The sequence below is a fragment of the Aotus nancymaae genome, unplaced genomic scaffold, assembly GCF_030222135.1.
Source record: "Aotus nancymaae isolate 86718 unplaced genomic scaffold, 86718_ANA_hifiasm-v0.15.2.pri h1tg000046l, whole genome shotgun sequence".
NCBI lineage: Eukaryota > Metazoa > Chordata > Mammalia > Primates > Aotidae > Aotus > Aotus nancymaae.
Genome location: NW_026988460.1, coordinates 19585277 through 19608630, shown reverse-complemented (window position 1 = coordinate 19608630; position 23354 = coordinate 19585277). Strand labels below are relative to the sequence as shown.

Genomic DNA, 23354 nt, shown 5'->3' with positions numbered 1-23354 from the left:
AGAGCATGGGAGCCAGAAATGCATGGCCAGCTGGGCTGGACAGCTTCATATATCCTTCCAGTGTCACCCTTCACCCTCCCACATCCTGCTTGCTGCCCTGGCAGCCTGGCCTTGTCCCCTTGCTCTGGCTGGGTTTGCCATTGGGAGGTGCCAGTGGGAGATGAGTGGACGAGAGGCGAGTGAGGTCAGGGTGTTGATCTTGGCTCCTGGCCTGCGAGGTTGCCTTGGGCTGCTCACGTCCTCTGATGGAAAGTCACTGTGTCCTTTAATGGAAAGTCACTGTGCCCTCAGGGGGGTCTCTTACCAGCTTTCTCTTTCTGGATTTCTATAAATTCCTTTCCTTCACCTTTTCAGGTGGTAATGGCTCTATTACAACTAGCCAGGTAATCACACTCTCTTGTGTGGTCCCCACCCCTGCCTGTTAGGGATTGGGTAGTCCCTATGAAAACTAACACACCTCCTGGGATCTGACTCCAGCGGGCTAGCTTCCCTGTTGGGACCTGACTGGCACAGTGGCTGATGGGGATGAGATAGGAAGGACGTTAGGTCAAACGCCAGAGGGCATGTCTTAGAGCCTGTCTGAAGAATGGTCTCCTAGTTTCACCCAATTAACTCCATTCTCCCTTGAAAATCCAACTCAGATGTCTGCTTCCCTGGAAGGACTCTCATGACCCCGTGCCTTTTTCTATAGCATTTATTGACTGTGTTCTAATAGCCTCCTTCCCTATCTCTCTCTCTCTTCTGACTGTGGTATCTGATGAATCTCCATATCTCTTATACTGCACACAATAAATACCCATTGAATGAATGAATAAATAGGTGGATGGATAGATGGATGGATGATGCATGGTAGATGGATGAATACTTGATCCCATGCCATTGAGGGTTTGTGACAGGGGACTGATGTGAGCAGACACACAGAAGCACAGGCAGCCCTTGGCCTCCAGCAGATTCTTCCAACTCAGTTGGAAAGACATGACATGGACATGGGAATTCTCTAACTCTGAAAGGCCCCCTCTGCTGAGGTGTCCCATGCTCACAGACAGTGTGCACGACCAGAGGTCAGATGGGAGGCAGCTCCTTCTGCTTTGGGCGGGGGAGATCAGGGAAGGCTGCCTGGAGGAGGTGGGGCTGGAGTGGGGCACTGAAGGATGGGAAAAGTTACATGGATGGAGAGACAGAGGGAACAAAGGTCCGGTGATCTGATGGGCCAAAGGGAAGACAGGAGACAAGTAAAGCTGGGAGAGTTTGTCCGAGAAAATGAAGAGAGGAGGCGATTAAGTTGGGAAAAATGACACCAGAAAACCACTGAAAATGTCCCGGTGGGGTTTGTTACTTTAAAAAAACAATCACAAAGAAAAACAATGAAACAGCCATGATTTCTTTAGTAAGGAGAAGTGACTCCAAGAACAGCGTGGAGTTCAGAGTCAGGCAGACCTGGGCTTGAATTTCAACCTTGCTGAGTTTTCACTGTGTGACTCTGGGCAGGTGACTTTACCTCTCTGAACCATAGTTTCCTTTTCTAGAAAATGGGCCTTGTAATATGTACCTCCTAGGGCTGCTGTGAATGAAGGGTACCTTGCAAGCAACATGCCTGTTATAGTGCTTTGTGTGTGGTAAGTACTGTGTTGATGTTATTAACACTATGACTACTATAGCCTTTGTGTGTTTTGTTTTGTTTTGTTTTGTTTGGGGGAATGTGGCATTTGAGAGTCCTGGGCAGCTGTGATTGTGGGTAACAGAAGGAGAAGTCATGCAGGCACAGGGCTTTTATCCTTCTCTTTTTTTTGTGGCCTGAAAGAATGAGATAGCAGAATATTAATATTGCTATCTGGAGGGTTGACGCTGGGGCCTGGCGGGGGCTTGTTTTTGCAGCCAGAAATAGTCTAATCTTTGCCTTTCCAGCAGGCAGGTTGCCAGGCCGAGTGTGTAAACCACCCAGCTGAACAAAGCAAAACTATTTTTACCTTGGGGAGCCCAAGAATGCATCACAGAGTCCCCGCACCTGCCCCACCCAGCCTGGCGGCCCAAGCCAGTCGCCAATGGAGGCTGGTCTCTGGCGAGCGTCGGGGATGGGGGGAAGCAAACAGCCCTGTCCCTAGGGGACCAGCTGCCTTGGCAAGGAGACCAGGTGTTCCAGAAAGGCCCAGAGTGCCCCCTCTTTCTCCTCTAGCCAGAGACTAGGAGACCAGAAACTCACTGACAGAGTTTCTGAAGTGGTCAGGCAAGGGGCAATAAAAGTTTAGTTTTACCTACTAATTCAATATGAGTAACAGCAAACCTACTCACAGCAATGCCTTCCACTTACTGAGATTCTGCTAGCCACAGGCACTGCGCTAACTGCTTACACACGTCATCGTCTCTTAACCTGTGATAAATGTCTCTGTGAGGGTCATCCCCAGTTTTCTGATGTAGGAACTGAGGCTTAGAGAGGTTAAGTGACCTGCCCAGGGTTACCCAGCTGGGATGCAATTTGATCCCAGGCCCATTCATTACAGAGTGGATGGTCTTCTCACCTCCCTCACTGTCTCCGTACACAGGGGAAGAATGGGGAGGAGCCAGACTCAGAGTCATCATGAGGAGAAAGGTGACTGTGTTCCTGCCCACACAGGGCTATGCAGGCGTGGAAGCCAGGATGAGATTGAGAGAGCCCCACTGCCTGCTGTTATCAGCAGATATGCACACATACTGGAGAGCGAGGTTAGCACCATGCCTGGTTCTTGGACAAGCAAGAGGGAGGCCAGGGTGTCAGAGCCTACAGAACTGAATCCTCCATGAATTACTGTAGTGAAGGCTTTTCTTCCTTCCTCCCTCCCTCCCTCCTTCTCTTCCTTCTGTACTCACCTCTTGGTAGGATGTAGCCGGAAGTCTTGATAGTCAGCCTTCATTTCCTCTTCTTCTCCATGCATCTGACTCTTTTCATCCTTCAGTGCCCAGCATCAGCCTTGCCTCCTCCAGGCAGCCTTTCCTGATCATCCCCTTCCGAGAGCAGAGTGGGCTCATCTGAACTCCTGTTGTACCCACTGTTTGTGAGCATGGGACACCTCATGGAGGGTGGCCTGTCAGTGCCAGAGAGCTTCTATGTGTCCATGGTGTGCCTTCCCACCTGGGTTGAAAGCTGCTTGGCTGTAAGGGCTGAGTCTTGGGCTTCTTCATACCACTTTCTATTACTCCCCTGCCTCTAAACCTCCCATGACTTGTACCACCCTTTGAATTGATTACTCATCCACCCACTTATTCAACAAATACTCATCAAGTGTGGTGACAGTGATGTGGAGATGCCTGAGATGACATCCTAAAGTCTAGAGTCAGTCATGGAAGAGAACTAAGAAAAGAGGCAATTATAAAACAGGGTGGTGGGCCAGGCATGGTGGCTCATGCCTGTAATCCCAGCACTTTGGGAGGCCGAGGTGGGCGGGTCACTTGAGGTGAGGAGTTCAAGACCAGGCTGGCCAACATGGTGAAACCCCCTCTATATTAAAAATATAAAAATCAGCTGGGTGTGATGGTGTGTGCCTATATATAGTCCCAGCTACTTGGGAGTCTGAGGCTAGAGAATCGCTTGAACCTGGGAGGTGAAGGTTGCAGTGAGCAAAGATCGTGCTACTGAACTCCAGTCTGGGTGACAAAGTAAGTGAGACTCCGTCTCAAAAAAACCCCAAAAAAACAAAAAACAAAACAAAACAAAACAAAAGCAATGTGGTAAATCCCATGGAAGGGGAGGCAGACACATCGTGGGAGCCAGAGAAACCCACATTCAAATCCTGGCTCCACCACTTTCCAGCTGTAGGAGCTCGGTCAAGTCACTGCTTCCTTGTGCTTCAGTTTCCTCATTTATAAACCGAGGCTAATAACAATTGTCAACTCACATTGTTGTGGTGAGGACTGAATGAGATTATGTGGCCTTTTCCTCCTTTCCATTATTTGATTCCACATGGGCAGGGGTTGTGTCTTCCTTACCTGCCGTGGTGTCCCCAGCTGAGAGCACATGGTGGGGCATGAGGACTGTTCGTGGAATGGCTGTTGCTCTGTCCCTCAGTCACAGTCAGTGATTGCCTGGTGCTGTCAGGAGGGACTGAGAGTCCAAGAATGGGAATGCTCAATCCATAAGCGGGTTTTGTGCCAGCTTGGGAACACAAAACAGGGCAGTGGTGGCCAGGTGGCAGGCAGCAGCAAGGTTCCAGGAGGTCTCATTTCCTGTGTGTTCGAGGAATAAATAGTAAAATGTGTCCTGGACCAAACCTTTGTCCCTTTTCCTGCCAGACTTGTTCATGGGAAAATTAGCTGCTTTTAGCAGAGGGAGGGTATATATAGCCAGAAGTTTAACTTTCTCAGTTTTGAACCTAAACAGGAAGGCTTTTGAGCTGTGTGTTCTGTTTGAGATTTGCACAAACCTTCTCTCTCTCCCTCTCTCTTTGTCTTTCTTTCTTTGTTAAAATCTGATTTCTTTGGTTATTGTTGAAATGGGACACAAATTATAAAAAAACAAAACAATCCACCCAACAACTAGAAACTTTGTTTTCATAGCAGCAGCACAGGCTTATATTTAGTTAGAATAATATTCTTTTGAAATTCAATTTCCCCTGTTCCACAGTGCTATGCTAGGAGGGGAAAAAAAAAAAGTGGAGCTATCTGAACAATTCCCTGGTGTTCTGAACTTAGGCTAGAAGAGAACAGGATTTGAAATCCTGGCCTGTGCATTTGCCTCCCAAGTCTTTTGCTCTGCCTTCAATCGTTCTTCCATCATAAACAGAGGGGCTACAGGCTGCGTTATCAGTTTTGTGATTGGCTCTGAACAAAGGAATCGTGCTTTTTCTCCATGCTGTCAGCTCACAGATGTCAATCAGAAAATTGATTCCAGGCATGTTTGGGATTCCGACTAGTTTGTGTGCATAACGAATTCCAAGTCAGTATTTTCAAAGGGATGAAATAGAGGTTGTGGGGACAAATGGGAGCAGGAATGACTCACTGAGACCTTGGGAGGCCACCCACTGTGATGTTGGGGAGGCCACACACTGAGACCTGGGGGAACAGGCCACACACTGTAATCTTAGGGAGGCCACACATTGAGATGTGAGGGAGAAGGCCACATACTGAGATCTGGAGGAGGAGACCACATGCTGAGATCTGGGTGAGGAGGCCACAGGCTGAGATCTGGGGGAGGAGGCCACAGGCTGAGATCTGGGGGAGGAGGCCACACGCTGAGATCTGGGTGAGGAGGCCACACGCTGAGATCTGGGGGAGGAGGCCACAGGCTGAGATCTGGGGAGGAGGCCACAGGCTGAGATCTGGGGAGGAGGCCACACGCTGAGATCTAGGGGAGGAGGCCACACGCTGAGATCTGGGGGAGGAGGCCACACGCTGAGATCTGGGGGAGGAGGCCACACGCTGAGATCTGGGGGAGGAGGCCACAGGCTGAGATCTGGGGGAGGAGGCCACACGCTGAGGTCTGGGTGAGGAGGCCACACGCTGAGATCTGGGGGAGGAGGCCACACGCTGAGATCTGGGTGAGGAGGCCACACGCTGAGATCTGGGGAGGAGGCCACACGTTGAGATCTGGGGGAGAAATCCACACACTAAGATTGCGGGGAGGCTACAGGCTGAGATCTGGTGGGGGAGGCCACAGGCTGAGATCTAGGGGAGGAGGCCACAGGCTGAGATCTGGGGAGGAGGCCACACGCTGAGATCTAGGGGAGGAGGCCACACGCTGAGATCTGGGGGAGGAGGCCACACGTTGAGATCTGGGGGAGGAGGCCACACGCTGAGATCTGAGGGAGAAATCCACACACTAAGATTGGGGAGAGGCCACATGCTGAGATCTGGGGGAGGAGGCCACATGCTGAGATCTGAGGGAGAAATCCACACACTAAGACTGGGGGGAGGCCACAGGCTGAGATCTGGGGGAGGAGGCCACACACTGAGATCTAGGGGAGGAGGCCACATGCTGAGATCTGGGGGAGAAGGCCACATGCTGAGATCTAGGGGAGAAGGCCACATGCTGAGATCTGGGGGAGAAGGCCACATGCTGAGATCTGGGGGAGGAGGCCACATGCTGAGATCTGGGGGAGAAAGCCACACACTAAGATTGGGGGGAGGCCACACACTGAGATCTGGGGGAGGAGGCCACACACTGAGATCTAGGGGAGGAGGCCACACGTTGAGATCTGGGGGAGGAGGCCACACGCTGAGATCTGGAGGAGGAGGCCACACGCTGAGATCTGGGGGAGGAGGCCACACACTAAGATTGGGGAGAGGCCACAGGCTGAGATCTGGGGGAGGAGGCCACATACTGAGTTCTGGGGGAGGAGGCCACATGCTGAGATCTGGGGGAGGAGGCCACACACTGAGATCTGGGGGAGGAGGCCCCAGGCTGAGATCTGGGGGAGGAGGCCACACACTGAGTTCTGGGGGAAGTCACACGCTGAGATCTGGGGGAGAAGACCATACACTGTGACCTTGGGGAGGAGGCCACGCATTGAGACCTTGGAGAGACACCCACTGAGGCACTGAAATATTTATATTTTCCCTGGAGCTACAGCATTTATCTGTAATGTGAGATGCTATGGTTCTATTTCTACTGATTTACCCTATGGAAACACATACACTTGTGTTGGCATAAGAATAAGGCTATCTTTAAACCACAACAGTGTAACTGCAGTGAAATAGGAGACAACTTGGGTGTCTATTGCAAGGAGAATGGTTAAATACATCATGATACATTTCTACAATGGGAAACTATAAAGTGTTAGAAATGAAGGAGGCTGATGCTGTGTGTGATTCTACAAACATGATGTTGAACAAAAGAAGCCAGATTCTTTTGTTAAAAAAATCATTTGTTGAAGCTTTACCCCCCAATGTGATGGTATTTGGAGATGGAATCTTTAGGACATAATTAGGTTTAGATGAGGTCGTGAGGGTGGGATCCCCCGGATGGTATTAGTGCCTTTATAAGAGACAGAAGAGAGCTTGCTCTGTCTTCTTCTCTTCTCCACATGAGGACATAGCAAGAAGGCAGCCATCTACAAGCTAGGATGTGGGCCTCACCAGAACCCATCTATGCTGGCACTCTGATCTTGGAATTCCAGCCATCCAAACAGTGAGAAAATACATTTCTGCTGTTTAAGCCACCAGTCAGTGGTCATGGCAGCCTGAGCTGACTAATATAAGTGCCTGCTCTTTGACTCCAAGTATATCAAGTTCAATAGGCAAACCTGAGCCATGGTGTTACAGGCAGGGGAATGGTTTCCATTGGGTGGGATGGGAGGGTCGGGAGGTGGAGAGTGAGTACCGAAAAGTGGCCTGAGGTGGCTTCAGAATCTGGTCATGTTCTGTTCCCAATCTGAGTTTTGGGCACACGGGTACATTTACTTTGTCAAAATGCATCCAGTTGTGTGCTTAAGATTTGTGCTTTTTATTTTTTATTTTTTTTTTAAAATTTATTTATTATACTTTAAGTTCAGGGGTACATGTGCAGATTGTGCAGGTTTGTTACATAAGTATACGCGTGCTATGGTGGTGGTTTGCTGCATCCATTGCCCTGTCATCTACATTAGGTATTTCTCCTAATGCTATCCCTCCCCAATCCCCCACCCCCTGCTATTCCTCCCCTAACACCCAGGCCTCAGTGTGTCTATGTTCCCCTGCCTGTGTCCATGTGTTCTCATTGTTCAACACTCATTTATGAGTGAGAACATGCGGTGTTTGGTTTTCTGTTCTTGTGTCAGTTTGCTGAGAATGATGGTTTCCAGTTTCATCCATGTCCCCACAAAGGACATGAATGCATCCTTTTTTATGGCTGTATAGTATTCCATGGTGTATATGTGTCACATTTTCTTTATCCAGTCTATCAATGATGGACATTTGGGTTGGTTCCAAGTCTTTGCTATTGTGAATAGTGCTGCAATAAACATATGTGTGCCAGTGTCTTTATAATAGAATGATTTGTAATCCTTTGGGTATATACCCAGTAATGGGATTGCTGGGTCAAATGGTATTTCTATTTCTAGATTCTTGAGGAATCGCCAGACTGTCTTCCACAATGGTTGAACTAATTTACATTCCAAACAACAGTGTAAAAGCATTCCTATTTCTCCACATCCTCTCCAGCATCTGTTGTCTCCTGATTTTTTAATGATTGCCATTCTAACTGGCTTGAGATGGTATCTCAATGTGATTTTGATTTGCATTTCTCTAACAACCAGTGATGATGAGCTTTCTTTCATATGTTTGTTGGCTGCGTAAATATCTTCTTTTGAAAAGTGTCTGTTCATATCCTTTGCCCACTTTTTGATGGGGTTGTTTGTTTTTCTCTTGTAAATTTGTTTCAGTTCTCTATAGATTCTGGATTTTAGCCCTTAGTCAGATGGGTTGATTGCAAAAGTTTTTTCCCATTCTGTTGGGTGCTGGTTCACTCTATTGATAGTTTCTTTTGCTGTGCAGAAGTTCTTAAGTTTAATTAGACCCCATTTGTCTATTTTGGCTTTTGTTGCCATTGCTTTTGGTGTTTTAGTCATGAAGTCCTTGCCCTCGCCTATGTCCTGAATAAAGTCTCTAGAAGATTTGTGCTTCTTAAATGATTTGTGTTATAATTCAATACAATTTACAAAAAGAAAAATAATCTCATTCAAAAATTATGAGTAAAAATAAAAGTCTTGTGAACAATATTTTAGTTATTTCTATATTATTAGTATCTAGTCCAGTGCCTGAATTTAAACCAGATTGTGTGCTAAATGTAAAATTTGCTACAGCAACAACAATAAAATGAACAAGATAAAACTGTGTATGCTATTGATATAGAAAGATATCTATATTGTATCTTGTGTGTTTTTTTTAAATAAAAAGGCTGAGCAATATTTACAGCATGATTTCATTCATGATTTTAAAAAATTCTAAGTGTACACACACGTATAAGCAGATTTACATGTAAATTGACACATGGATATTGGGAGGGGGTGACCATTAATTTTTAGCTTTTAATCTTTTAAAACTTTGATTTTTTTAAGGATTAGGATATTTTAAAATAAATATAAAAAGTGATGGTGAAGGCAAATAAAAGAGGACAATGAAAAGAGGGTTTGGAGCAGATGATGTCTGAGGCCCCCGCCTCTTGCTCTGAGGTCTGTGATTAACACTGACCTCCTTCATGTCCAGCCAGATGGATGGCCAGGTTTGAGTTGGACGACACTAAATCTCCCTGTGATTCTTAATTTAGATCCAAAAAGGTGTTCATTCTTGTGGCTGTCATTTGGGTTTTTGCTTGTAGATTTTCTTTCTCCAAGTGAATGTCGGGCTGGCTCTGCAAGCCAGGTACAATGGCAGAGCCTCAGGCAATTTAGGTGGCGGGTCCCTAGGACAAGGAGGAGCCCAGTCTTCTCCCCACTCCCAGGGGGATGGCCTGAGGGAAAGGGGGAGTCAATCACATGTTTATATTTATAACTAATAGCCTTGTGGAGAGTGACCTGAAGACACAGAGGAGAGAACAATTGTTTCTGGTCAGGGAAATCATGGAAGGCTTCCTAGAGGAGGGGGCATCTGAGATGGTCCTTGAAGCATGAGTAGAAGTTTGACAGGCAGAAAATGGTAGGAGGAAAATGTTCCAAATAGGGAAAACTGTATGCATAACACTTGGCATAGGTATATCAGGGGAGAATATGTGAGGGTTAAGGCTGGAAAGGCTGCTTGGAGGCAGATTGAAGATTTGGACTTTATCCTAGGGTAATAAGGAGCCATCAAAGATTTGAAGCAGGAGACTTAATCTGATCTAAGTAGGGCAGGAAAAACGTCCACTCTTCCCCCTTTCTTTCCTCTCTCTTATCCTCCCTTCTTGGGAGGGGGACTCTGAACAGCAGGACAAAAAGACAGTCTGGGTAGACATAAGAAGCATTGAGGTTATACCATGGAAGGCAGCTGCTATTAGTGACACAAAGGTTTGCTTGCCTTATACATGTCTTATTTGGAAAAATCTGGAGCTGGTAAAGCCATTTCTGTTACTGGCCCATAAGGCTGCTCCTGGTCACAGAGCAGCTGAGACCCTGGGAGTGGGGAGATTGTGGTACAGGTGCAGAGGGAGGAAGGAAGGTAGAGAAGGGACCAAGGAGGGCTCTGTGTGCTCAGATCAGGGACTCAACAGGGAAAGGTGGGAGAGTTCTGTCGTACTCTGGACTCTTGTGTGTCATCCTGATCATCTGACCATTTGATTTTCCTTCTGGCGATGGACGGTTGACCTCCACCCCTTCCTGGCCATCACTGTGCATGTGGCACGCGCTGTAGAACAGCTCCCACTGGCTGGCAGTGTGGAGCAGGTGCAAAGGGGAGGCAGAGATCCCTGGATGGAGGGGTGGGTGAAAGCCTGCCTGAGGCTGTCGCCACGGAGATGGAGGGAGGAGAGATTGGCAGGAGGTCTGTGTATGTGGGGAGAGAAGAGATAACAGTTGAGGATAATTAGAGATTTCTTGTATGTGTGGCTGGGTGTGATGATGAAGAGACAGAGGAGGGGAGGAGCTGGCATGGGGAAAATGAGAATTAGGCTGGAGCCATGGGAACACATTCATCCTTGCTGAGGGCTGTCTCTTCAGTTAACATTAGATAGGAGGCCTAACATCAGGGGATAGAGGAAAAAAATCATTTCTGCCACTTTTGGCTTCATGGGAGGCTCTGTAATGGGGCTATGTCTAATGTTACTTACCTCTCTGGTGCTCATCAAGGTCTCTGCAAGGAATCAAAGCTCAATAACGTGAAAAAAATACACGATTCCTCTCCTGCTCCCAATTTTTTGTGTGACTCCAGGAGTCACTTCACCTCTGGGGACCTCAGGGCAACATGCAAGGTGTATTTGTCATGCAAGAATTCCTGACCTGTAGTCTGCTACTAACTGCCACATGAGCCTGGACAAGTCTTTTCCTTCTCTTGGCCTCGGCTTCCCCATGTGCACAGTGAAGCAGTGGAACAAGAATTCTGACGTTCCAACAAGTGTTCGCCATCAGTAATGACGGCTTCCCTCACCTGCCTCCCCGTGTGCTGAGTTAGCGGAGAGATGCAGTGGACTGGATCCAGAAACATTTATGAGAGAAGCACCCTCTGCAAACACAAGGACTGGAAGTTAGTGTTGCCCTGTGGCCTGGGAAGACTGGTGATGCCTTGCAAAGCAAATTGAATTTGTGTTTGAAAATTTCAGTAACCAAATATACTGGCCTTTTAAAATTCCAAATTGGTTTTGTAGATAAATGGATCAGATTAGTAGGAAGGAAGGGAGAAATGGAGGAACCGTGGAATGTGCGTGCAGTTGCTGGCAGGCAGCCTTCTACCTTATGAGATTAGCATCTCTGCCTTTTGCTGGAAATGAGCCACTCTGTTCTCCTTGCCTGCCAGGAGCCGTGAATTAAAACCTCTCCCATTTTCTAGCTCAGTGAGGACAGCAGCTAGAACTACAGAAAATGGTTTTAGTTGGTTTAATCTGAAGCCCCCTGGCTGGGCATCTGCATTGACCCACAAAAGAGCTCCATGGGAAATGTCTTTCAGAGTCAAGGCCATGGATGGAGCAGGAGCTGTCACTGGTTAGTTTTCCAGCCCCACGGGGATGGAGCTTCCTGTGGTCCCAGCTTCCAGGGAAGCATCCTTCATTAAGCCTTTGAGCCACAGGGTCAAATTGAACTCCTGCCTGCTGTTCCTGTATTGTGGCACTCTGAGACTGGATCCCTGTTTTTGAAGAAGTAAATGTCTAGAAACACAGTCAAACTGGTATTTAAAAATTACTAGTGACCTTTTTTTTTCTGTCAGTTTCCTCACAGGTGGAACAAAGCTTATCTTTGGAGAAAACTGTTTAGAAATCGAGAACAATGGGAAGATAAAGTCCCTGCATAATAACATAAAATATATTTTTGTTCATTCATTCATTCACTAATTCATCACATATTTATAGAGCATCTATTATTTTCCAGGCCCTGTTCATCGTGCTACAAATATAGCAGGCAACTAAACAGACAAAAATATGCTTTTTGGGGGTTTTATTTTGGTAGCCTACATCCAGATTATGACAGGTATTGACCAAAACACATAGTGAGATAGTTAATGTTTTGGATAGAAGTAAGTGCCATGAAGGAAAACAAAAGCAGGAAAGAGGATTTGGGACTGGAGATTTGGTGGTGGCGGCAGGGTGTTCAATTTTAAATAGGGGCCAGGGACAGCCTCCCTGGGAGAGTGACATTTGAGCAAAGGCCTGAAGGCGGTGAGGGAACGGGTTGTGTGCAGATCTGGAGAGGAATTCCAGGTCGCCAGCACAGCCAGTGCAAAGGCCCTGAGGTGGGAATGTGCTTGGTGTCACCCAGGAACGATAAGGAGGCTGGTGGGGCTGGAGGAAAGAGCTGAAGGGATGCAGGCAGAGGCCATACTGGCAGGGAAGATGAAAGGTATCCCTCATAGAGCACGGCAAGGACTTGGCTTTTAGTCCAAGTGATTTTGCAGCCAGGGAGAGTGTTGAGCAGAGGAAGCCTGTCTCCTGACTTACAGGTGTAAAGGCATCAGTCTGAGTTCTGAGTTGAGCATGGACTCTGTCAGGGCGAGGGCAGCAGCTAGGAGACCATGAGGAGCTGACTGCAGCAATCGGGGGGAGGGGGGCTGGGAGCTCAGGCACGAGTGGGAGCAAGGGGGCAGACTGGGAGGGGACCCAGGCAGATACGACTTGCTGACGTCAGATTGGGGTATGAGGAAAAGGGGGCGTGAAAGCGGGTGGAGACCAGGGGTTCAGTGCTGAACACAGAGAGATCACGAGGTGTCTGTTAGACAACTGAGGGTGCTGTCTCGGTCAGAGAGAGGAGTCGGGGGTTCAGAGGAGAGGTCCAGGCAGAGGCAGAAATTGGGAATGGTCAGCATGTGGACGGCCGTCACACCGAAGGAGGTTCACCGAGTGAGTGAGCATGGATGGATGCGCACACAATGAGTCCAGACACCCTGGTACTTAGAGATCGGGAGAGGAGCCACCGTCCCACCTCGCCCGCCCCCAGGAACTGCTCAGGAGCCTTGGGGCCCTGGATGGCAGATGTGGTGAAAGTTCCTGTTGCAGGCAGCGTTCTTGGGAAGAAGACTCTGAGGAGGACGAGCTCTATGTGTGGGAAGTCAACTGGGGGTGTTCTTGGGATCCAGTCCTGCGAGGAAGCCAAGGCAGCAGGATTTCAGAGAGGGAGGAGTTGAGTCCACTGCAGTCAGGACAAAGGCCTCGCCCTTTGTTGGAGTGCTGGGGCTCAGGAGCAGGGCAGCCCTTCAGAGATACCCTGAATGAAGCCCCAGGGTGACTCACGGAAGGGCTTGGCTAGGGCTGGAGATGAGGTTCTCATCCTGAGGGGACCTGGAGGGCAGCCCAGCACTCACTAAAGCACCCAGGGGAAGGTGACCAGGTCTTCATTAGATGAATGGGGGCAGGCCATAGGCTCTTATGAAAGTCGATGAGTTGGGTTCCTGGAGCATTAGGATTGGTAGAATCCCGGAGCTGCGATGTATCCAGGGCCAAGGTTAAGTTTTGTGTTGTGTTTTATCATCTCCCCAGCTGCATTTTGGGAGGCTTCCAAGAGGGACCTCAGCTACGTCAAGGGGATGAGGGAAGGGGTGCTGGGACCTGGAGGAGGTGACAGAGGGAAGCCCAAGGCAGCAGACCAGAGTCACAGAAGGGAGTAGTGCTTTGGTGAGCACTCTTTGGAAGCTTCTGGAAAGGCTTTGGGATGGGGGCCACTGGCTAAAGTGTGGCTTTGCTGTTGTGGAGGAGACAAAGGTTCAGGCTTGGCTGTGAAAGGGAAAGGTGGAGGGTGACCTTCCTGAAGGCTGGCCGCTTGCAGGCATGGCAGTTTCACAGCTTTCGTCCATTGCTTTCTGTTCAGCTGATTAGGTAGCCAGAATTACACAGGCCAAGCCACTAAGTAGCTAGTCAGTGAGAACCATGCCACGCTCCTTCCTCCAGCTTCTTACAGTGACACATAACAATGCACAGAATTGTTTGTCATCTACATCAGGGCCTTGGTGCCAACTTGCTCGCATTCTGGCTCTGCCACACCAGAGCTTTGTGACCTTGGGTAAGTCACTCAACCTCTCTAAGCCCTTGTTTTCTCATCTATAAGGAGAACAATGTCTATCTTATGGAGCTATTATGAAGATTTAGGTGAGAAAGCACCTGTGAAAGCATCTCCCTTCCTCTGTGGTATTTGGGGAGGCATCAGAAGATCTCAGTCCCTTTTTTCTGTCTGTGCAGTTAGAAATCTATGCCTTGGGCCTGGAGGGATGTGCCAGTCTCCCCGGTTACCAAAGAGAGGAGGGTGCTTGGGCACAGTGTTCTGAGAACCTCCTACTTGGACAAGTTTCTTATTTGTGTCAAACCCATTCTCTTCCACTCCATCCTCAATTCCTGCCATGGGCACCACTGGTCTCCATCCACCCAGCCTGCAGATAAACCAACAACAATGTTATCGTGGCTGCCAGGCCCTTTGGGGCAGAACTCCTTTGTTGGCAGTTTTGGCTCCTGTGGGGGTTCTGGGTGGCTCTGGGTTTGGTGGGACTGAGAGGGCCTGGGGCAGAGCCTGCCTCCCGGTAGATGCGCAGGGAGCATTCACTGGATGAATGAGGGTGAGGGCTCTGTAAATGGTGGGGTGAGACCTCCATCTAGCAGGAGCTGAGCAGTAGCCAGCTCCTCTGAGACAAAAAGGAATAACCAGACAAGGCACTGTTCAAGGTTCTGCCCCCTGGGAGTACCTCTCCTCACCACGGTCCTTTAGGGATGTTCTGGAGAGGGGCTGCAGTGCTTCCAGGTCCATTTTAGGGCTTCCAACCCAGTCTACCCTGACCCTGAAGTCATAGGCTGTGATGTTCTACTACTGCCTCCCTACTTTGTTTAATCACCAAGCTTCTGCTTCAATATTCTTCTGAAGGGCTCAGTCCAAAGCTAAGAAAATCTTCTTAGAAAGTTTCTTTGTTCAGCTGAAAATGACCTCCTTTCCAGACCAGCTCTCCGCATGCCTGCTCATGGATAGGACAGGCGTCCTGAGATTCTGTTCTGCCACTGCCTTCCCACACAGCCCTTTAAATACTTGAGGACAATTGTTAAGCCTTGCTTCTGGGCTTTTCCCTCACCATCGTGTTCAATTGCGGTACAGCCATGTGGTTCCTCGATTCCCTTCTAAGGCTCTGCCCTACCCTAATCCTTCCTGCAGCGATGACATATCCCAAGACAGACACCAGCCTGTGAGATTACATAGACTTTATTTCTAAGAACAAACAAGGTTCTCAGACAACAATCAATGGTTAGAGTCAGCTCTTGGACAGCCGTGCTAATTCCACAAATGTTTCATGAGCACTTAGTACATGCAGAACATGAGGTATGCAATGATTCATATCCATGGACCCCTGAGGGCCAGCTCAGGAGGAGCTCCCAGAGCCCACTCTTTTCCATCAACAGTAGGGAGGCAGAATGACCATCAGATGTCTGGCACAGAGTGGGTGCCTCTCTTCTCTGCCCCTGATCTCCTTTGATTCTATAATAGTAAGAGGCAGGGACCAGTATTAGCCTCACACTGTCATGGGTCCTAGAGCTAATGCTGCTTGTTCCTGCTGATACCATGGATGTTAGGTGTTGAGGGATACATTATTTGTCCTGAGTCACTCAAGCACACTGTTGCAGATGGCACTTCGGTACTGATGCTGAAGCAAGATTAGAGAGGTCTAGCTGTTGGTTTGTTCATCTTCCATGCGTTTTAAAAGCTATTTATTAACGTACTACTGTGTGGTCTCAGTAGAGTGCAGAAAAGGATGGTCATTCCTCCTGATCAGCACTCCCTGGTTACTAAGATACAGTTCTTGGTTGTCTGCATTTTTGCAGCCTCAAGATTTCGGGTCCTTGTAATGCTCAATTCTCTTGACATTCAAAGAATTTTCTGTGCTTGTTCCTCTTTAATGCTGAAGAGGGTTTTAGGCAAGCATATATTGCTGCTTAAAAAGTATTCAAGATGTAATGGTAGTATGTTGTTTTAGTTAAGTTGCAAGTATTCTATCATTTATCTATCTATCATCTATCTATCAATCATTTATCATGTTTTGGCTCAAATACACACACACACACACAAACACACAAATAAAGAGACAAAAATGGATTCTCATACAAATGTTTAGGGTAGAATATACACACAGAGAGGCACACAAATACATGATAATCCTATTACCATGGTGACAATTCTATAAGGGCTTAAAAATCATTGCTTCATGTATAAAGGTGTCAAAAGACCACATTTCTTCCTCAGGATGATGGTCTTCCTCGTGTACACACAGTAATGAAACTTATCTGACTCTCAGGTATAAGAAATCCAGTGCTCCTACCAGCCATAAAAACCTATTTGTGAGAACTGAGTCACCTAAGAAGCGTTTGTGAAATTGTGAATACTGTGGAAGATTGCACTTGCATGCTGTCAGCGATGGGCAGTCAGTGACGAGGGTGAAGGCAGTAGAGAGAATAAAGACACGCTCTTTATGGAGCAGCTGGGAGCCATCTCCATGTGTAGTGTGGCCATTCCAGACAGGCCAAATTTTAGGTCACTGACAAAGTAGTCCTGGTGCTTCCCCTGGTGAAGGCAATCCCAGGGTGTTGTTGAGGAATATCATGGCACATCCCACGGGCATTACTGGGATGGGGAAGTCAAGGCATGGGGCACTTTCATCACCCTTGCCAGGGAACCCGAGGCCCAGCTGCAGAGGAGTGATTGCCAAGGATGCAGTGGAGGGGCTGGGACCCATAGAGCCTCGAGGACCAGCTCACAAGCTCTGTGTTTAGACTCATGCAGAGGAGGATGATCCTCTGAGGTTGAAGGGCTGTCAGACTCCAATGGGAAAGGTTTAGGAAAAGCCCTTTTACAAATCCACAAATGTTTCACTGGGGGTGAGGCTGGTGTGGTGACACTAGTGACCCATGCGGCTGGGTTGGGAGCCAGCTCTGCCCACGAAGTGCTGTGTGGCTTTGCAGTGTGGCCTCACAATCCCAGCCTTGTTTCTTCCCCAGGGAGACGAGGCTGGTGATGGTCAAGACCTCAGAGACCCTGTCCAGCCTGAGTATTTGTATATAATATCCTCCTTGGGGAGGTCACCTCCTTGTGGTTATGACCTTTCTCTGCATGCTCCCCACAATACTTAGGAGTCTACCTCCTACAGCTGGGCAATGTAGCTAAGTGGTCAGGCACTCTGTCTGGAGAGTCAGACCGATGAGGGTTTGAATCTTTCATCCTGCTCGGAAAATCAGGCATAATACCAGTGCCCCTCTCAAGGGGTGCCATGAGGACATGAGTAACTAGAAGTATCCACAAGAGCTTGGCCAGTAGAAGGCTCTTGTGGAGGAGGAGCTCCCAGAACCCGGTGGATTGGGTGTAGAGCAGCTGCTATGATGAATGGTATAGATGTTTCCCTTTGTTGTATTCAAACTGAGTAACAATGGGCCTGCTGTTCTGGGAGGGGCTCCATCAGAGCACATCGGTTGAAGCACACTAGAAGGGCAGACATCTCTTTGGCAGGACGTCTGGACCATGGACAGGGATCAGAGTGAAGATGACAGTAAGTAGAGCCTCAAAGATGGCATGGAAGACTGTGTGGAGATATTTCAGCCTGCATTTGAGGAGGCCTTAATCTGACCTCTCATCTTGGAAGTTGTGTATCCATAGTCTTTTCTAATAAGCTCAGTAGCTAGTACTGTGCGAACTCTTCCATCTGCCCTAAATGTGGTTCTGGGTCTGCATCTGGGTTGCTGAGAGCATCCCTTCCTTCCTTCCTCTTGTGGGTAAAGCTTACCATAGCTTGCAATCTCTTCTGTTATGTGCTTTTGGACAATGGAGAAGGAAGGTGAAAAACAAATTGAGAACTTTTCTGTCTATCACAGTGACATGGTGCAATCTTTATATTCTTTTTCCTTTTTTTTCTGTTCTCTAGTTGGCAGTCTCTTCTGCCCCCAGCCAAATGTAAGTGAGATTTTCAGGATTCTTATTCCAATCACAATTGGATTCTGTTCTTAGATGAGGTTAACTCTGCAGAAAGGTTGGGAAAAGTCTTCACTCATGATCGTTTTCTAGCAAACAGCAGGCTCGTTCATTACTGCTCATGAACATAGCCCGGGTGATCCCATCCTGTCACTACTAGGACAGATATACAATGGACTCTCAGGGCTATTTAAAAACATGAAGGAAATGGTATTTCAGGAAGAAATGTGCTATGTTTTAAAAAAGAAAATTTTTGATTCTGAATTTGAAACAGGCAGTGCAGTGGGGTGGAAAGAGCATGGGACTGAGAAGTGGGAGGCCAGGGTTCAAGTCCTGGCTCTACTCTGAATTGGCTGTGTGATCTTGGGCAAATCACTTAACTTCTCAGAGCTGCAATCTTTTCATCTATAAAGTGAGATTGGTTTAGGAGTTCTTAATCTGAGGACCACAAGGGTGTGGGCAAAATGTTTTTTGAGCATGCTTTTTGGGGGATGTGGAGAGAGGTCTATAGCTTTCATCTGAATCCAGAGAGGCCCATGACAGTAACACATCTTCGTAGTCACCAGACTTGATGACACTGGAGCTTCTTTGCAGGCATGACACTCTTTCTTGTCTTTAATGTTGGTATCTGAAAGCTTTAAGTTTTATACCTGAAGTAGAATATGAAATTAACCTATACTAAACTTAGAGAGCTCAATTTAAATTTTGTTGGAATCTTTTTTTATATTGAAGTGAAAGACTGCCTGGAGATATTTTAGCATGTTTTTGAGGAGGACCTAATCTGACCTCTAATATATTGGAAATTGTGTATCCACAGTCTTATTCTAATAAGCTTAAAATAACATTCTAATGCAATCTTTTTTCTTCAAAACACTGTCTTTCCATTTATGATTGGAGTTTCTCATAGTAGCAATGAACTAGATCAGATCTGGATTCAAACCTAAGCTCTGCCTCTTAGTTGCTGGGTGACTTTCCTCAAGTCACTTAACCTCTCTGAACTTCATTTTCCATAATTTTTTTTAAAGGGATGGTGTCATCTTGCAGGATTGGTCAAAGATTCATTGGATGCAAAGTGCCTAATACATCACCAGCCCAGAGTAGACATGGAGTCAATATTGACTCTAGGAAATGATCAGGTCCACAGAGCTTTGAAAGTAAACTGCTATTAATGGGAAATATGATCTCCTATGAAGTTCCTGTTTTGACCTCATGCCTTTTGGTGAGCAAAGTGAGAGAAAGGTGAAAGCTTTGGCCCCATTACAAGTCTGAGTATTTCACAAGGTTGCCCTGAGTGCTGGTCTCAGATGTGACAGAACTCAGGTGAGCACTTGGGGTATACTGCAAGGTATGGGGGCACCCAGGTAAACTCTTAGAAGAAGTTAAGTTAATGAAATCAGAAACTAGGTAGATTTTTTTCTCTCCAAGTGTCAGAAAGGGGGTCTGCTACAGGCCTGACATAATTTAAATGTACCTGTTTAGGGGAGAGGTGATTGCCCATTTCATCCAATTGAGTTACCTTTCCAGACACTAAAGTGTCGCCCCCTCACTTTTCAGGTCTATCATGTGAGTGACTTCAGAGGGAGGACACCTTCCTCCAATGACACATTTTGGGACCATAGTGCATGGATAGGAACATTCTGGGATGTGGCACCTATGTGCAAGTCTCCTCAAAGAGGCCTTTTATCATCACCCTCAGGTGCTGGCTGCCTGTGGCAGCATCTCTGACTAGGGCAGCCTCTCCCACCTTGGCTGGAACTCTTCCATTGATGTGGTCCTATTTCTGTAGCCAAGACTGTCCAAAGTTCTTTCTTAACATCGAATCGCTCTCTCTCCCCTGGAGCTTCAACTCTTTGGTCTTGATTCCAGGACCCAAGTCTACTCAGAATGTCTGTTCTCTGTTTAAAATAAGAGCCCTGTAAATCTTTGCAAACCTAACCAGATCCTGTTTCTTCAACAATCCCATAGGTAATCACTTTTTTTCTTAGAGTGCAGTATCCTAGTACAGAATAGCAGAGAAAAAAATCCCTTCTCTTATTCTGTATACTGTATCTCTTGTGATAGAACTTACTTCTTTGATTGTAGACTGAAACTTCTCCCAGAAATGGTGAGCAAGAGCATCTTAAAGTAAGATGGGCTATAAATACAGCCCCTGGTAATTTTAGGAGGTGGCTTTCCTGGTCTTCCTTACTCCTGGCCATGGGTCCCTGTGGAGAGGGGCAGGGTTGAGCTCATGAGTGAGATTCCTGATCTGAGGTCACATCGTCATCACACCCCTGACCCAGTGCTGAGGAGCTGGGACTCTCCCTTGGTAGCCAGGCCAGCTCTGCTCCCAGAAGGCTTGTTCATCAGAGTGCCCCTGCCCTCCACGACTGGAGATGCAGAACCAAGACTAGATTTTAGGCTCTCAGTGTATCTCGGTGGGAAAGGGTGCTGGACTTCTTGGCAAGGGCCAAGCTGCCATGACCTATGGTAACTGGTCAGGGAACCTCAGTGTTTCTCCCACATCCCCTGGATGGAGGCACAGCCACCGGAATGCAGCCTTCCTGACTAGCTCAGCCCTGGCCTCTAGGGGCCCACCCAGTCTTTCCCACAGGCTGCAGATTTCTGGAAGGGAGGGATAGTGGTTCTGGTAGCCCCTAATGGGAAGATACAGCATCTACTTTGGGGAGTGAGTAAGAACTAAAAAGCTTTAACGAACTTGTTACAGCTTAGGATCTCCAGGGCTCTCCTGAATCAGTTTCCAGAGTTCCCTCATATCCATTGTCTCATCTGCTTCTCTTGGTGGCCCTACTCCCTGAACCCTGTTTTTAGGGAAAGAAAATCAAGGCCTTAAAAAACTGAGTGATTTTTTTTACTCCCCAAAGACTGCATAGTGGGTTAGGTATTTTGTGCTGTGCTCATTGCTGGGAAAATAAGGATGAATAAAGCATTATCTACCTTTGGGGTACTCCAAGTCTGGTAGGGGACACAGACCCCAGATGCGCTTTTTACAAAGGATTCTTAAAAAGACATTTGGCAAAACAACAGTGAGATGTGGAATGGAGTGCTCGGGGCACAGGACAGGGAGCCATACTCAGGCAGCCTTTGGAGCTGGCGAGGTCTCGGCTAAGTCAGGCGGAGGGGGTGCCCAGGGTTGCCATGGGCAGGAAAATGGCATGGGGTGTGTGAGGGTCAGTACAAATGTCTGTATCATATGAAGCCACAGGGCACCTCTGGAAAGCCCAGCCCCGGGGTGGCCCTGTCTTGGCATGACAACACTTTCTAAGAAGCATTAATTTCACATTCCAAATAATTGAAAAATAATGACAAATAATCCCAAATAATTGAAAACAAAAATTACAGTATTTGCTGCATTCTTGCTTGGCACCGGAGAGTGGCCTACATAACTTAAAGCAAAACTTCTCCCAAGTCTTCACCCACTTCTCTTGATGTTTGTCTCACCATGTGGTGAACGTTTGCTCCTCCAGATATTTTCTTAATGGCTCCCAACCCAAGTACCCATGCTTCTCTCTCCAGCAGGCTTGCCTCTCTCCTTCCTTCTTTCTTTCTGCTCTCCTCGTCTCCGTCCTTCCTTCTTTCTCTCTGTTCTTTTTCCTTACTGTTGCTCACTTCCACAGTTAGCTGCCTTACCTTCTCTCACCCTGGTCTGCACACATAGGAGGTTTTCCCTGGCACGTGGGTAGAGGAGAATCCTTTCTTCCTCTCTTGTGGGTAAGGGCCATCTAATATAGGACCTTACTTGCCAAATTCAGGAGCTTGGATTTAGCTGTATGTAATGGTGAGTCACTGCAGGGGTTAGGTGAGGGGTGATGAGTTAAGGTTTTCTGGTCATTTTAGGAAATCCTTTAACTAGTGGAGTCAATTGTTTGTTTTTTCTTTGTGGCAAAACAGAACTTCTTTCTTTTCTTTCTCACATGATCGCCTCGCTCTTTTTCAAGTTATTTTTATTTGTGATAAAGTATATATGACATAAGATTTACCACCTTAACCATTTCTAAGTGTACAGTTCCATAGTACTGTTCATTCACATTATTGTGCAGCCATTACTAGCATCTTTCTCTGGAACTGCTTTCACCTTGTAAATCTGAAATTGTTTCTATTAAATAATTCCCCATTCCCTTCTCAAGCATCACTCTACTCTGTGTCTCTGAGTTTGACCACCTGAATCTTTCTGGCACCATCTCAAGTATAATCCAAATCACGAGGCACTCGTGCACGTCGACAGTATGCCCATCGTGGTAGGTTTGTTGTTGCCCTAACACTTACGTGCGCCTGGTGTATCCCCACTCTCTGTTTGAGTGTTGAATGCCGTTCCTTTCTTATACAAAAGGGAGGGGTCCCTGTCCAAAAGGGGCCCTCACACCAGTCGAAGGAGACAACGTATGAAACAAACACAAGTAAGATGGTGATGGGCAGCCTTTGAGCCCGCTTCAGTGCTTTTACGATGATTAATATGGAATTAGGGACAAAGGACATGGATTCCCTTTCTCATCTGAAGCCAAAGGAATGACATTTTACAAAAAGAAAGTTAAAGGCCATTAATAATGCCTTTCTCCATAAGGAAGATTCCTCTCTATACAAAGGAAAAATATCTTGTGGCTGGTGAGCTGAAACACTACCTTGGCGACTCTCTTTGCAACGTCTTCTCAACATCCACTTGATGCTGTTTGTGTGGAGCCATAGGGTGTTCAGCTAAGTAAAAACATCATTGGGCTTGGAGATGGGATCTGAGCTCTAAGTACTGTTTCCATCTCTGCCATGTGTGTGTGAGCAAGTTGCCCCAAATTACATCTTTGAGCCTCATTTTGTTCTTCTCTGAAATAGGGAAAACTGGTTATCATAAAGCACAAAGGAGATCATGCCTGCAGTGTCCCTATGGGAGCCACGGGACACAATGCATGTGTTAGGGTGGGGTGGCCCAGCTGGACGACTGCCTGAAACTCAGCTGCAACACCATGGGAACAGCGATGTGGCTGGTGGCCCCTTCTTAGCGTCCCATGCTGGGTGTCACACAATGCCTCGTGACGTCCACATTCTCTGCTGTGCCTGTCAAGATCTGCACAGGAAATGACACATCCTCCTTAGTTCAGCCTGGAGTCCTTTATTTTTGTACATAACAGAATGGCGAGATTAATTTAGCTCTGATGAACTGCAGCTGCCCTGAGAGGTCAGGGTGGCTCCTCGTTAAGGGATGGAGTCTGAGTTTCCCACCTCTCATTCTTCCCCTCTTCCTGCCCCTTTTGTTTGGTTTCCAGCAGGACATTGCAGCCGCATGGTATTTCCCTGTCTTCTCGTCGAGAGGAGTATTGATGCCCCAGCAGACCCAAGACTTCTGGGTGGGTGGGGCCATCCCAGGGGACAGGGCTG

General features: G+C 47.4%; 2 protein-coding genes across 2 annotated transcripts in view; both read left to right on the top strand.

Annotated features, from left to right (window-relative positions):
* Window positions 1-23354, top strand: part of OXTR (oxytocin receptor) — a 217679-nt gene that overhangs the window by 159625 nt on the left and 34700 nt on the right. The gene's annotated exons all lie outside the window — the stretch shown is intronic.
* The window catches only part of SSUH2 (ssu-2 homolog), a 40514-nt gene continuing 34685 nt past the window's right edge, over window positions 17526-23354 (top strand). The window contains exon 1 of the mRNA XM_012471160.3: window positions 17526-17568. Within this exon, the coding sequence (XP_012326583.1) occupies window positions 17541-17568 (28 nt within the window). The 5' untranslated portion in view covers window positions 17526-17540. The remainder of the gene's footprint in view (window positions 17569-23354) is intronic.